The sequence below is a fragment of the Staurois parvus genome, unplaced genomic scaffold (genome assembly GCF_062004578.1).
Source record: "Staurois parvus isolate SC_StPar_1 unplaced genomic scaffold, SC_StPar_1.0 ptg000734l, whole genome shotgun sequence".
Lineage (NCBI taxonomy): Eukaryota > Metazoa > Chordata > Amphibia > Anura > Ranidae > Staurois > Staurois parvus.
The window spans coordinates 3815342-3832210 of NW_028318530.1; the positions used below are offsets into that span (position 1 = coordinate 3815342).

The 16869-nt window shown below is 41.2% G+C and overlaps 1 protein-coding gene across 1 annotated transcript; it reads left to right on the forward strand.

The window, feature by feature from the left end:
* Positions 1-230: 230 nt before the first annotated feature.
* Positions 231-11105, forward strand: TLR1 (toll like receptor 1). Its single transcript, XM_089654048.1, has 2 exons — positions 231-627; positions 5729-11105. Exon 2 carries the CDS (start codon positions 5802-5804, stop codon positions 8235-8237), a length of 2436 nt encoding a protein of 811 aa, XP_089510174.1. The 5' UTR covers positions 231-627; positions 5729-5801; the 3' UTR covers positions 8238-11105.
* The last annotated feature ends 5764 nt before the right edge of the window (positions 11106-16869 follow it).

Genomic DNA, 16869 nt, shown 5'->3' on the forward strand with positions numbered 1-16869 from the left:
AGAGTGTTTTTTGTGGTGGTGGGCACGAGAGTCTCTATTTGGAGGATTATTGTGGACACGGCTGTTCATCATAATTTTGTCATCAAAAGACTTTTTCATTGTTTGGTGATTCATGCATTTTGACTTAATAATATTATTGGTAGGAGCACATTTAAAGTATAAGTGACTCATTATTAGTATATTTTTTTATCAAAAGCACAACAATTGGATATCACTTATTGAGTATTTGTATTAGTATTTGTGAGTGCGGCTATTGTTTCACTGTTTGGTTTTCTGGTTCATAATTTGGATTTTTTTGACACTCAGTTTATATAATTTTCAGAGTATTCCATGTATGGTTTTTGGTTTAACACTGCTTTAATTCTGTTGTCCTAATAAAACAAAACATGTTTAGCAACTCTCCGTGGCGAAAGAGAAGTTTGCATTTGATTTTGCTCAGTTGAATGCCTCCTTTCACTCACAAAAGAAGAAGTAGTGAGCTCCGGCTACATCATACAGAAAGGCATTTGGGACTTGGAAGGCAGAGCGTTGTATACAAGACACAGTACTTCCTGCTCTGCTAGAGCCGCACTGGATCTACCGAGAGCTGCTCCATGGCTCCCTGATGACAGCTGAATCCAAACTTGTGTAAGTATTGTCGTTATCTGCTCACAGGCACCCCCCACCACCACCACCACTCAAAAGTATCAAAGTGCACTTTTAGATTTTATTGTTCCAAAAATCGGTGAGCTCCCTGTTCATATTTGCAGATGATCAGGTGGATTTATATAACCAGGGAAAGGTAAGGGTTTCCATTCCTTGCTGTGAAAAAGGAAACATGCAATCTGATTAGTTGTTATTGATGAAATCTCTATAATTCCTGGTCCCACCTTTCATGGATCATCCCCTTGACAAATCTTTATAAACCCAAGGCTTCTATCTTACATTAGACTGAAATCTGAACTGAGACAACATTGAATCATAAGGGAAGTGTGCAATTTATAATGTTCCATGCTTTCCTTTAGAACCCAACAAATCCTATTTCAGACACTGATTATAAAAGCAACTTTGAAAGATTCAAGGGTAAGAAAGACTCTCTGATTTTTTTTTTTTTTTTTTAATTTTGTTGATTAGTTTCGGGTTGTAGTTCCCCTTTCAGTTTTGCAACTTGGACATGTGTTAGCAAAACCATACATATCACAACTACTTTGTACATTCAGGTGAATTATACCTTGTTTTTTTCAGGACAAATTGGGCTTTCATTCGGTGGTGAATAGTAATGGATATATCCTGATTTTTTTTTTATTACCAAAGGAGAACTGGCCCAAAATAGTAAAAAAATAATTTTCTTAAAATGTAGCTGTATATATCTTGCTACTACCATAACCTATCACCAAAGAACAACCCAAAATAATTTTTGCTGCCCCTAAGGATCGCAGGGATACCACATGTGTGTATGTTAGTTGTTTGTACCCATAGTACAGCCCAGGAACAATAGTGCGCAATTTGTTTTTTTTATCCTGCCACTAATTGACACTGATACTAATTTAAAAGTTTACAAAAAAAACCCTGACCAAAAAAACCCAAACCTGACTTTTGACCCTGACCTTGACCCAAACACTAACCCTGGCAAAGACCTATATCAAACCTTGATCTAGGTATTTTTGTTTCTTTTTTAATGATCATATTTATTTATTTATTTATTTTTACACACACTTTTTTTTTTCCTCTCTGAAAGGACATAGAGATATACAATGCATCTCTCTCCTCCATTCAGAGAGAGAAAACAAATGGGGTGGGCTTCACAGTGACTGATCACTGTGATAGCCAATCAGAGGCTATTGCAGCGATCAGGTAACCCAGAAGCAGGAGTTCCAGGTCCCGATCGTTAGAACGGGACCTGGGGCTCTCAGTGACACCCCGGTCTTTGTGTTGTCTAATGTGGCGCTCTTCCAGCAGAAAGACAAGAATGCAAATTAGCGGCCCCATGGAAAAAAGCCCAGTTCTGTGAAGCTGCTAATTTGCGTGCAGTCGGCATCAAGGGGTTAAATGGTTTGTAGTACCTGAATTTGACCAGTATGGGCCTCTTCTAGTCCCTGTACAGCAGGTCTGGAGTGCGGGAGGAAGAAGCAGAACAAGGAGCCAATCAGTTCATGTAATGACAAGAAGCATGCTGAAAGGAAGGTACAGCAGAGTGACAGATGAACTCATCACTGTGCTGCTTCCAGATTTACCTCCAGTGACAGGCTGGGGTGGATCCAAGACTATCTAAGTTTATTGTAAGTGGGTTGAATGATGATGGCCATTAAATTGAGGGTATCTAGCGGCAAAGAATGTGAATATTACAGCAAAGGTTGACTTAGAAATTTTTCTTTTTATTGGGCTATTCATTTTTTGTCTTTTTATTTTGGGCTTGAAATCTGCTTGAAACAATAAATGCACATAAAACAAAACCTGTATTGTGGGAAAAATGGAGGCTGCCCTTGCAATCCTTTCTCTGAAAATGCGAGTAGTTGCCTGTTGTCTCTGGCTTCAGTACTTTTCTAAATCAGTGACCCCGAACAAGAGTGCACACAGTGAAGACAATGAAGTTCTGCAGGCTTGTTTGGTTTGTAATTACAGAAGCTTTTAGATGCATAGTGATGCATAGTCATCCAGGGCAGCCTGCATATTTTTCTCAGGGCATGATTCCTTTAAACTTTATATCTATGTGCTGCAAGTTTACTTTCATGGACCTTAATGTGAGTCATAATGTTGTAGACCAGACTGAACAAGTCTTTGCCCCCACATTCAGTTTTTAAATTTGTGGTGTCATTTGTGAATAAACTGTAACTGAAATTAAGGCCCCTTCCACATAAAGGGTCCAATCAGGTGTGCCTCTCATTTCACCCATGTGGATGTAAACAGACACAAGTCCGATCTGGTCCACTAAAAATAATAGAAGGGAATCTGTCCCTTTCCATCTAGTCAGATTGGAGGGCAGCTGGGTGTAAAGGGACAGCGGAGGCTGTTTCCACTTGACCGTCCATAGAGCAGAGTGGACGGATGACAAGTCCGTGTCCGCTCAGTTTCTGTCAAAAACTAATATATATATATATATATATAATGTCAAAAAGTTACATATGATGTCAAAACTATATTAGAAAGCTGAATGTGGGGTGTAGATGTGGTACTGTCAAGAGCCGACTGACGGTAGCCTCTAGTGACCCACAGGCCGGAGTCCCTCAGGGCGCGGAGTCTAAGCCTCAGTCTGCTGGTTCACCAGAGCCCCTGATGGTGGGGATGGACTTGAAGCAGCCTGGAATCAGGTCGCGACCCCGAGTAACACCAGCTGTGGTAAAGGCAGCCGCCAATGGCGTATTGCAGGTAACAGTCAGATGTGAAGAGGTATAACGTGGTCAGAGAGGCCGGGTTGGTAACAGCGGAGCAGACAGTACAGAACAGCAGGCAAAGAATAATCAGGTCACAGGCCAGGTTCAGCAACAGAAGGTCAGGCAATAGGATCAGGCAGAGAATGGTCAGGACGAGCCAAGGGTCAGAGCAGGAGAGGACAACAGTATCAGGATCAGGCTAGGTCGGCAACAAGGCAGTCAGAAGTACAGGACAATCAGGAACACAGAAACAAGACCATAAGGCGATTTGGAGATGCACAGGGCTGGTTTAAATAGGGCGCCCTTTGCTCTCATTGGTGACAGGCGCGCGTCTCGCGATCGCCTAAGTCTCAGTGCTCGCCGGCAGGTGCGTGTCGGCGATCTGCGCATGCGCACACCTCCGAGCGGCCGGGATCCCTGACAGGTACCTTCTTCATGGTCTCCTCCTCGTTGGGCGTCAAGTGTGGGTAACATAAGAGGCCTACAGCAGAGTGTGTTGTTCTGAGCTGCACTAGGCACTTTGCATAGGGTCACTCGCCTTGCACATGGGGTACCTTTTACTGTGTCGTGCTTGGCCCCAGGCCAAGGTGGGGGTCGCTTTCAGGTATAACTCCAACTTAGAGATGGCCGTACACTATGTACACTTCAACAAACAAACTGGACTCCAGCTCTGTTAACTCTTCCTCTTCCGTACCTGTGCACAGGCTGGTGGCTCTTCTATGGGAGATGGACTGCAAGGGGAAATAATGCCGACAGTAGCTCCTTGCTGCAAGAGGTTGCCCCACCTTTCACAGGTACAGACTTCATCAACGGCTGTTTGTTAGACAGCAGTTTTCTGGGTACAGAGCCCTTCCCCCTTTTATTTATAGCACATTGAGAGAGGAAGAGCCCAGAAAAGAGCTCCTTCTCTTGGGCAGCCATGCTAGCTCACTTACAGTAGGCGACCTACCTGTATGCATATAGCCAGAAGCTCTGAAATAAGTATTTAAGCTTGCAGTACCGATGGAAAAATATAGTGTTACATTTTAACATTAGGAGTCCATTCACACTAGGAACTGCCTGAGAATTGTACAGGAATGTGCTGCATGTTTCTGTGCGATTCACATGCATTTCTGTGCAGTGTGCTTTCAGCCCAATCATTTTTAAGGGGCTGAAACTGCACTACACCACACCGCACCACACCACACCAAAAAGTAGTGCATGCACTATTTTTGGAAATGCACTGAAACCAGATTGCATGGTATTTTTGAACTACAATGGTGCTCATCAACTCCCTCACAGTTCATTCAGAACTGCAAGCCATCTACCTCAGTGGCTGATGGTAGTTGCAGAACACTGTGTATGAATGATGGCCTGGCTACACTGTTTATGAATTGTGACAGCAGGTGCGGGAAGAGAGTCCCTTGCCCACTGTCATACTGGTGGAGTACTGGCAGGAGCTGGAACATGTTGCTTTTTCCACCCTAAATATGGTTGGAGCATGTAAAATGTTCCAAAAGGTGAACTTGTCCTTGTCCTGGACATTGAAACTCAGAGAAAGCTGGAGATGGAAATTACTGGGCAGGTACAGGGATAATGACCCTTAGTTTTCCCTCATATGACAGCAGTTGGATGTGTCACATGTACTTCCATAACCAGAAATACAAGGTTTCTCTCTGGCTTCAGGCTAGCGTAGGACTGAGTAGATGATATGCTCCCTTTACTTTGCCCAGTATGTGTTTTATTACACTGAGGTAAGATTATAATTAGAATTCTTAAAGTGATACTAAAGGTTTAGCTTAAAAAAAAAAAACAAATATGTCATACTTACCTGCTCTGTGCAATGGTTTTGCACAGAACAGACCCGATTTTCCTCTTCTCGTGTCCCTCGCCAGTGCTCCTGACCCCTCCTCCCTGCTGAATGCCCACTTTCTCTGAGGGCACTCGTGCGTGCTTGCTCTGGCCTCTGTGTGTCCAGAGCGTGGTTTACTTACCTCCAGGGTTGCTGAGCTGTCAGTGCCCCGGTCCAGCATTCCGGGGATTTAAAATCCCTGTTCTTCTCCTTCTTCCCTGTGCAGTGCTTCTGGGATGGATCAGAACGATTCTGATTGGTCAGTACCACCACAGTGAATCACTCTAGTCTGTTTTGGAAGTGCTGCACAGAGAAAATGGGAAAAGAGCAGGGGTTTCATATACCCAGACCGCTGGACCCACTGCATGGGCACTGACAGCTCAGCATCCCTGATGGTAAGTACAGCAAGGAGTGGAGGGATGGGAAGGCTATTTGCTTTTAATTGTATACATGTATAAATTGTATTTATTATGCTACTTTAATATTTAGGAACCAATTCATACAAATAGTTATTTCCTGTAATTAATTACGTTTCTCTGCTTTTTAGGTGGAAACATGCGATCTGCTAGGATAATATAATCTCTGTAGAATTTAAGATCTGAAAAGACCGAAGTGGTAATATGGCTCACTTTATCCTACTAATTACCACTTTTACTTCTGTGCTCATTGGTGCACATTGTGTTGAACACCCACTCATTAACAATCAGGAACTTGTTACTAACTACTCTTACAAGTCACTGAGTTCAGTTCCTTCCAACCTGCCTCTAGAGACAACTGTACTGGATCTGTCGCATAACAATATCATGAACCTTAAAACAACCGACCTCAACTATCTTTTGCATCTCAAAGTTCTCAATATTTCATATAATCTACTCGCTGAACTGCACAAAGACATGTTTGACTCCAACAAACACTTGGAACATTTGGATTTATCCCACAACAAGCTTGAGAATGTCTCTTGCACATTTCCAGACAACCTTCGGTATTTGGACATTTCTTACAATAATTTCAGAACATTGTCTGTATGTAAAGGTTTGGGAAATCTGTTAAAACTGGAGTACTTGGGGTTTGGTGCAGAGCAGATTCTGCAATTGGATTTTGAAGCAGTATCTCAACTAAAACTACAGCGCGTTTTCATCAATTTGAATAATCTAACGGATTACCAAAATGGCAGCTTACTCATGCTGAATACAAGGTACCTTCACCTTGCCTCTCTCTCTATGAATAAAGATATTTTCAATTTACTTTTTGATGCCGTAAATGTATCTGAATCTTTGGAACTGTCCAACTTTGAGGATGTGGTTTATATAATAAAAAGCTATATAACAGCAATAGCTAATAATTCCAGAGTCAACAATTTAACTATGAATGGCCTTTCTTTACCATGGGATATACTTACGTTCGTTCTACAGGTTATATGGCACTCACCTGTTGAGAAGTTCCATTTGTCAGACTTTACATTGTTAGGGTTAATCAATAAAGTTAAATTTGACTATTCCAATTCTTCCATGAAAGAGCTTTACCTTCACAATATTCAAAGCAAAGTATTTTTGTTTGACCAAAAGATATTGTACAGCTTGTTTTCTGAAATGAACATTGAAATTTTGAAAATAACTTCAGCCAATTTTCTCTTTATGGAGTGTCCTTCAAAACCTAGCAGTTTCCAACAGTTGGACTTCAGCAGTAATGCCATCACAGATGACATCTTTCAAAACTGTGAAACGCTGACTAAACTGAGAACTTTGAAAATGGCTGACAATAAGCTGCAAAAATTGGCCAAGATCAGCTCCATGACAAACAAAATGATATCCTTGCAACATCTGGACATTAGCAGGAACCAGTTTGACTACAATGAAGAGAAATGCAGTTGGTCGCAGAGTATCACGAAGATGGATTTGGCTTTTTGTTCTTTGGCCAATTCTGTTTTTAAATGTTTGCCAAAGAATATTACCTGGCTGAATTTGTCTAAAAATGACATAGCAATTTTGCCATTAAACATAACCTATTTTGAAAAATTAGAATATCTCAACCTTGCGTATAATCGATTCTTTGATCTGCCAGATTGCACATTTTTACCTCATCTAATTGTGCTCCAGGTTGATCACAACCAAATTCCTTATCCATCCACTGAATTACTTCACAGTTGTAATAATGTATCCAGTATAAACCTGGGGAACAACCCATTCCATTGTTTTTGTGAGATAAGAACATTCATTGGTGAAGTGAGGAAATCCCCCGACAAAATGATTGGCTGGCCAAACAATTATGTTTGTGAACACCCAGAAGACCTTAATGGGGTCATGTTGGTTGACTTCTACATGCCTGAAATATACTGTAACGTCTTTATACTGGTCCCAGTTATAGTTGTGCCAATAATCATTGGCCTTGTACTGCTGTTTGTTTTATGCAAATATTGTGACATTCCATGGTATTTAAAAATGATCTGGCAGTGGACCCAGACAAAGCACAAGACTAGGACATCCAAAAGTGGCTACTGGAAACTCGGGAGAGATTTTGATTTCCATGCTTTTGTTTCATATAGTGAACATGATGCATCTTGGGTTAAGGATACAATGTTGCCAAGTATAAAGAAGATGGACAACTCAATACAGATCTGTCAACACGAGAGAAATTTCTTGCCAGGAAGACCCATTGTTGCAAACATTATTAATTGCATTGAGAGGAGCTACAAATCCATCTTTGTTTTATCTCCTCACTTTGTTCAGAGTGAGTGGTGTCATTATGAACTCTACTTTGCTCATCAACAACTGTTTACTGAAAAGACAGACAACCTCATTTTTATTCTTCTTGAACAAATTCCTCAGTACATCATTCCTTCAAAGTTCTCTAGACTGAAAGCACTTATGGCAAAAAGAACATATCTGGAATGGCCGAAGGAGGGAAGCAAGCATGGTCTTTTCTGGGCTAATGTCAGAGCAGCTATTAGCATCAACTTGTCAGATCTGCATCATGAAAATACACAGAATGAGATCCAGGCTCTCTTACATGACCAGGAAGATAGTCACTCTGAGTCGGTCCCAAGTGAGAGTACATAAGAAGATGATCTATGTAGACACTGAGTGGCTCATATCAGTCAGACTACAATAACCCCGATCTGTCATTTGTTGCCTTTTGGTGTACAGGACACAGCCACAAATGGGCAAGGCTTGTAAGAAACTATTGGATTTATTCACCATCAAATCAATTGTTGACAGCAGCAACCCACAACAACTGCTGCTCTAGACTGCCATGACACCTAGATATATTTTAGGTTGAAAGGATCATTTTATTTACCTATGGAAGAGAAAGACTGTAATTGATCAAAATAAATTTTCTAGCATGCTATACAGTCTGTATGATCAATACCAAGCTTAGGTATGCAATTTTTGCATTGCTTGCAAGCACCTTAGGCTTTAAAGCAGTATTAAACCCAAAAGCAATCATTTATTATGTGCCAGCTTACCAATTCTTAGATGTGAAGACTGCATTAGTTTTTTTTTTCAAGCTTTCTTTTCTTTATTTTCATCCGGTAATCTGGCCAGTAAGTCTGTTGTTTTTTAATAGAACAAGGTCTCTTGCAAATGTAGCAGAGTGTTGAGACAAACCATTTACCACTGACAGGTGTGCTTACAAAGATCAGCTTTTATTTAGTCATGTAAAACCTTTATCTCTGACAATTCTGCTGTCCAAAGGTGCCCCCTGTGCTCCTTCAACCAGGGTGGGGGCACTCTAATACAGGAGATGTGCTACTGGGCAGATCACAGAAGCAAACAGAGGGGAAAAAACCCTAAATAAAGAAAACTGATGCAGTTGCAAGGATTGATAGGATGCAATACATTACATTTTCAGTTTTGAATTAAATACTGTTTTAAAGGGATGGATTTGTGCTTCAAAGGTAGTAACGCACTAAGCCTCAATTTACACTTGGGCATTTTTCAGCTTTTTTCCTTACATGAGCTTTTTTTGAATGTTTTTGGCCCTATAGAGTTCAGTGGAGGCACCTGTAATTGTGAGATATGTGCGTTTCATGCTTTTTTGCACCCAAAGAAGTCCTTTCCTCTTCTAAAACTGCTCTCCTCCCCTTGTCGAGCCCAAACCTGAAACTTGGTACACATTCCAAAATGTCTGTAAATCATTTGTAATATACCTGAAAATAACCTGCAAGGAACATTTTAAATTCATCAGAAATACACTCTGCTCAGGTGGAAATATAGACTGAAGGGTGTAACTGTGAACAAATCTATGTTAATATCCTGCACTGCAATCTGCAAGCTGTTGATCACTGTGTTATTAAATTGAACTTTGCATTTCAAAGACATTTATTTTGCAGCATAATGGAGTATAATTGCATAATCTGTAGATGTATTGGTGGAAGAAGTAATACATATAGGTAGCATCTTGGGAGTAGGTTATATGTACCAGCACATAATTAGTAAATAGATAAAATTGATTTCTTGAGTTAGTAGAACCTTTGCATAGAAATATTGGGCTAATTATGGACATTGGAAGCTGCTTGTGCATCTGAGACCCAGGTATAGGTTGTACATTAGTTCAAGCAATGTCCTCTTCTCCTCCTGTGTTATGTTTGTACTTATCTGAAATGTGTAAACTGTTCTTGGCTGAATACTGTTTTTAGCATGGTTACGATACCCTTCCTATAATGCCTTTGATTTCGTTAACTCATTTGATACAGTTCCACATAATGATCTTATAAAGAAGTTGGACATCCTAGGACTCAACCATTAGTTGGTTCAGTGGATAAACAGTTGGCTAAAAGACAGATACTGAGTGTGGTTATAAATGGGGTTCATTTGGAACAGAAACCTGTTACCAGTGGTGGACCACAAGGCTCTGATTTAACTAAAGGTTTGGTGGGTAAGGTACTGTATTTCCTTCTTGGGAAACCCTTTTTTTACTCCTGGTTGGGACACTCCTAAAACCTTTTGTGGTGGCAAAGCTTATATGATCTCCTCGGTCCTTCTGGACCCAAGTCCTTTGAATCCTTCAAAAAAATTGCATAAAACACCACCCAAAGTATCTTTTGATACTTTCAAATTTAAACATTATGCATGTTCCCTGCTTTACTATTTTGATACCCCCTTACAGATTAAGTTCTTTGAACATTTCTGTAACATGGATTAATGTGCTCCGAGCATTATCTCTACCATCTACCCACTACTATTAATGTCCTTGTTTTCCTTACTGCCTGATTATACTGTATGTCTAGTTAGGCCTCTGACCTTGGGATCAATATATATATATATATATGTGTGATTTTGCATTTCCGGGTAGGGGCACGTGTGAGTCGCCATTGATGGCCTCACTTGTCAATCACCGGGTCCTGGCTGATGATTCCCCGACGCCACCTGGCGATTGCTGTGTATCACCGATGGGGGAGAGGCCTGTATGTAAACAATACAGATCTCTCCGCTGTCAGCTCCTGCACATTGATTTGTATTGCTCTGCATAGAAGAGCAATACAAAGCAATGTGCTTACACAGTAAAGCACACACGGCACACAGTAAACCCTTTGATCGCCCCACATGTTAACCCCTTCCTGCCCAGTGCCATTAGTACAGTGTCAGTGCTTTATATTAGCACCTATCACTGTATTGGTGTCACTGGGGATGTCAGTGACAGTCAGTTACCCCCCAGTGTCAGAATGCCTGCCACAGTCCCGGTATAAGTCGCTGGTTGCCGCCATTACTTGTATAAAAAAAAAATTCCAGTATCTATATCGCCATTTGTAGATGCTATAACTTTCACTTAAACCAATTAATTTACACGTATTAAGATTTTTTTTTAGCAAAGACATGTAGCAGAATACATTTTGGTTGAAATTTATGATGAAATTTGATTTTTTTAAATTTTTTATTGGAAATGGTTAATGTAAAAAAGTAAAAAATATTGTTTTTTTCTCAAAATTGTAAATCTTTTTTTTTATAGCGCAAAAAAACCCCACAGAGGCAAATACCACCGAAAGAAAGTTCTATTTGTGGGAAAAAAAGGACATAAATTTCATTTGGGTGCAGTGTTGCATAACCGTGCAATTGTCAGTTAAAGTAACGCATCGCCGTATCGCAAAAAATGGCCTGGTCAGGAAGGGGGGTAAATCCTCTGGAGGGCAAGTGGTTAATGTGAAAAGACTCCTGCTCTTTGTGCAGATCTCCTCCTCCTGCTCTGCTTATAAGAGGACATTGTTGGTGGGGCGGGATAGTTATGAGAGGAGACACAGGCATGGCTGCGTGGCACCCCCCTCTCTCAAGCATATCTAATAGATCACTCTCTCTTTATATATGGGTTTCCTCTCTGTATATCAGATCTCTCTCCTATTTCTCTCTCTCCTATTTTTCTCTCTCCTTCTATTATTCTCTCTCTCTCTCCTATCTCGCTCCATCTTTCTCTCCCTCTCTCTGGGATCTCTATTTCTCTCTGTAGTAGGTATCTCTCTCACTCTCCCTCCTTCTGTTTCTCTCTGATCTCGATTTCTCGCGGTAGTAGATCTATCTTATCTTATCTATCTATCTATCTATCTATCTATCTATCTATCTATCTATCTATCTATCTATCTCTCCTTTTATCTCTCTCTGTATAGTAGTTCCCTCTCTAAGTACCTCTACCTCTTCTGACTCTCCACCGGTCACGTGTAGTCTCTCTTCAGCCAATGTCCGGATGTGGCCCCTGAACGCTCCTCCTTGAGTGTCAGTCTTGGTCCCGCCCCCTCCTCCCTCCTCAATCCTTCCACTTTGTGTGCAATCTGTGCACTGCTCCGGTGGGGGGGATCAGGACTGGATCAGCAGATCTCCACATGCTGTGCGGCCCAGTCTTCAACAAGCCACAGACCAGTACGTGGCCTAGGGAGTTGGGAAAGGTGGCCCCGGACCGCCAGTCCAGGCCAACATGACAGGTTCCTCCATCCACCTTATTTTTGTGGATGAGGGAATCTATACCCTCAGGATGAATGACAAAAAAATTAACAGTGTAAGGTCAGCTCTGTAAACATCTGGCTGTCAACAACAAAGATGTTAGAGGAAAATGTGTAAAAAAAGCCTCATCTACTGCCTAAATAAGGATATAACATATTAATATATATTATTTCACATTTACCTGACTAAAACAAGATAAAATTAAATATTTTAACCTACCATATTTACATTCCTGCAAAAAAAAAGTCAATACTGGTTTCTTTAAAGCTCAATTCTGGGCAAAAAAAAGATGTTAAACAACAAAGAAACATTCCCAGCTCAACTTACCAACCAGCCCGCAACCAACCGAATTTTCCTGTCTAACAGTTCACTTTAGTTTAGTTTGCACACATTTGCAAATACTTGCATAGGCTGGACACCCAGCATGTTATTATTATTATTATACAGGATTTATATAGCTCCAACAGTTTGCTCAGAGCTTTACAATATAATGAGAGACAATACAGCAACTATACAGTTCAATACATGAGGGTTAGGAGGGCCCTGCTCCTTGGAGCTTACAATCTAAGAGGGAATATAGCACAACGGCATCAAAGGTGTCCAGTGCATCCGCTCACTAATATACCAACAGTACATACATGCAGCAATTGCCCCAACCCATATTTGGCCTTTGCAGCTGTTGTTTGACATGCGTTGCCCTTCCATGTGCTCCTTGCTGCAAAGGCCCGTTGTAGGTTGGGGCAGTTGCCATTTGTTTGTACTGTTACGCAAAACAAAATCCCTTTCTGTGGGGCTGTGTCCGCACTGGAAATGTTAATAGCTCATTTATTCTAGGGAAGAAAAGAAACTGATTTACTTACCTGCTCCTCCTGCAGACGGCGCTCCCAGACAGAAGGCGCTCCCCCATGATCTAGTAGTGGACTGTCCCTCGGTGTCCCCATGTCCAGAGCGGGGTTATAGAGCATGCTCTGGTTTTGATGATGTTGTCACCCTAAAGTGCTAGAGCACAGAGGTGTAGAAGCTGCTGGGAACTGTCTAGCTGTGGGCAGGGGCAGAGCATCGGGTAAATATGTTTCCTTTTATTGTTCCCCTTGACCAAAACAAGCAATTACCATTGCAGTGTGGGAACAGCCCCACTCAAGGATTGTAGGCTCGAAAGAGCAGGGCCCTCGAACCCCTCGTGTATCGCATTGTATTGTTACTGTACTGTCGCATGTTCTGTCCCCCTTTGTAATGTACAGCGCTGAGTGAACTGTTGGCGCTTTATAAATACTGTATAATAATAATAATATTTGCCCCAAGTTGGGCTTTAAGGTGCCATGCCACACTTTATTCATATCCTTATGCCAACACGAAGCCTGCCTATGAATAAAACCAGGTACTAACACTAATCACTTTTTCACCTAAAGGCCAGAGTCTATATATTTCCCAAGATATAATATACTCATTACATTTTTAATTCCTCGGTAGAATGAGATTCACACCTTGTTAATAGTTTGCTCATTTGCAATGCATTGGTTTCAATGAATTATCACTAAGTCAGTTGTCAAGAAAGAATCAATATAATGCTATTAAGTCATTCAAAATCCCACATGTAGTTGCATTCTAAAACTTCATATGAACAGTCCCATCTATAACTACTTACAGTAATCTAGCATCAACAGTCTCAACATAAATATGAGACACAGCATAGCTACATATTAAAAGTTATTAGAGCAAAACTGCACTCTTGGCCTTGAATACTTAATACAGCTGGATGCACCCACAGGTCCTTTTTCGCAATATTTCCCTTCTGGTACTTTTAAATGTGGAACTGAAACAAGCTAAAAGGGTTGTGGCAGGCCTATTACACAATTGTAAAATGTATTTCCACTTTTGCAGCCAAATTGAAATAATACCTAATTTATATTTGTCCCTATTCTTATAGTATAACTTTAATAAAAATATAAAAAAAATGTTGCTTACATTTTACTTGCTCTTTTTTTGAAAACTCCAAAAAATAAAGTTTTCTCTGATACGTTAACAAGGGGTTGAGAAGTTAATGGTTAGCATAACTAACCCTGTCTGTACTGTGATGCCAGATCTCATCAACGGTTGTAAACTAGGCTGGAACACTGTCTGTCTTAACAAAAGTCAAAAGGTCTAGAAGCTTGCCTTCTGCATTATATGTTAATATCTTGGGGGAATTATATGGGAATTAGCTCATCTCCATTCTTGGTCTGGGGACAGACTCACTTTGAAATTGTTCAGAGTACGTTGCTGGAGAGTGCAAAATCAGGCTCACTTCTGCATAGAAACCAATCAGCTTCTAACTTTATGTAGAGATGTGCTGGTTGCTTTAAATCTTAAACAGCAGTTGCAAAGCATTTTTTTTCTTTTCTCTTTTTGTGAGTGACAGACAGGAAAAGCAGGACTGTGCTCTAATTGGCTGTTGCTACAGTTGAGAAGGATCCACCCATAGCAGCACTGTTGCAGCTGAACTTATGATTGGCTGTGAAGGAGAGGAGAGAGGAAAAAGGAAGAAGAAGCACATGTGGGGTAGGAGACATTTTCAGGGGACCACATGGAGCAAGGGCTCCTGGTGTAAGGTCACAGAGTGTCACTCTCTGTGTTGCTAGAGCCCATGGGCTGGGCTGGGAGTATGTAGCAGAGAAATTTTGCAGGAGGACAGTGTGCAAACCAAGGATTGTCCTGCCTGACACTCAGGATTACAGCCACTCAAGTGCATGTGTCTCTCAAAGTCTGGAGCTGCTGAAAGAGAGAGGATTTCTACTACTGTCTAATGCTATCTAGAGGACAATCCAGAAACATTGAGTACTCTGTGATGAAAGAGGATTTTGATATTGCTGCATTTGCTGTTCATCTCTGGAGAATGGTCATGAGAAAGCCTGGTCTCTAATTCTCACAGTGAGACAGATCTTGGAAAGCCCAAGCTGCTCAGAACTAGTTATTCCTGCTGCTGATTGATGAGAGAACTCTGTCTCTGTATATTACTGGTTTGTCTCCTCAAGACTTGTGCTGTGGCTGAAGAGTGTGTTTAGTTCCAAATCCCCACAGAAGCTTGCTGCTCTGAATATACTGAGCAAGTGTTAGTATATCAGGATTTCACCTGTATGGTAAAGATTTTGTTGAAGTGTTGTTTTTTTCTATTGCAATGTTTACTGGAAGATTCTGCTTAAAGGAGACTGTGCTATCCTGCTACCCCTGGATTACAAATACTCTCCCATGCAGAGAGTGAGCGCTCTTCCATTGATTAAAGGGCCCCAATGTTGAGAGACTTTAAGTTTCATCCCACTGGCCCTGTACTTTCTGTTTCCCAGCTCTGCCCTCAGCTTCTTCCTGGCAGCAGCAAGGTAAAGGAGTGCACTGTGATGTAAGGGAGGTTGGGGGCTCTTGGCTTCTGATAAAAACAGGACCTTTGAGGGCAAACATAATGCTGATCTGACCCACAACATTGAATTTGACACCCCTGCTGTAAAGCCTTCATAGCTGTGCTGTGCCACCATGATATAGATCATTTGTGTGGATTTTAGTAAGTACTTAGCAAAATCCATATAGGAACTTCATGCAGCATTATTATAATGCGTGATTGCCAATTCATATTAGCAAGGGGGACCCACTTTTTCTCTCTTCCACATTGAAGTGAACTGGTAAGAGGTGAAAAGAGGTGGGGCTGCTCTCCTGACAAAGTGGAGCAGCTTTCAGATTGGCAAGATTTTCTATGAATCAGATTCAGGCAAAAAATATTCACTCATCACTAATAAAATGTATAAAGACAAATTGTAAAATCATTTTACCAGACATTATGATCTGATATGGAGATTGAAATATTCTCTTTCAAAGAAAAAAGTGACATTGACCATGAAATAACTATTAAAGCCTAACCTTAGTCAAACTTGAACCCCAACCCCCCAAAAAAAAAATATTAAAAGAAAAACAGGGACAGTCATTGTCCCTGCTGCTCCTTTTGTTGAAATCTCCTGTCTTCTGAACCTGCCCGCCCCTGCAGCAGCAAGCTTCTGTTGTGACAGGAGTGCGGATGATTTCTGCCCTTTATTCCCCCTCCTTCATTCTTTGAATATGTACATTAGCTTCTGTGATTAACAAGTACTCTATGAATGGAGAATAGACATATGAATAAAAGGTTTGCCTCCTCCATTCATTGAATGCTTTTCATTCATGGATGACTATAGTGCAGCCTCAGGAAAATATTGGTTAAAGAGTAACCACACTTTTGTTGAGAATATAACCTTCCCCTCTGGATGATCAGTGTACATTGCAAGGATTTTAACAAACATTGTTGCAGATTCCTTGTTTGACAATGTCCTGTGAAGAGTAATTCTGAATGGAAGTATCTGGTTCATTATAATCACCTGATGTACTCTCAGGCTAGGTTCACACTAGTTCGCACGCTGCAGGTTGGTTGAGGATGCGGGAATTAATGCGATTCCTGCACTTGCAACCACCTGCATCACGTTTCTCTTGCGAAATGCAGGGGGAAGCCGTTTATTCTGAATGGCAACCCCAGGCATCTCATCCTGCAGAGCGATCGTGGGTGCAGGAACCGCATGGTCAAAAAGACCATGCGCTTTCCGTGCAGATGTGTTTTGGAAAAGGCGCATGAACCTTTTCCTTGCGTGAAACGTGGGCACAGCAGCCCATTCAAATTAATGGACTGCTGTGCCCGTGCAAAGTGGGCCACCCGGCCCGCACTAATGTGAACCAGGGGCTATCATTCTGATGTGAAAAGCTGAAGTGTCTC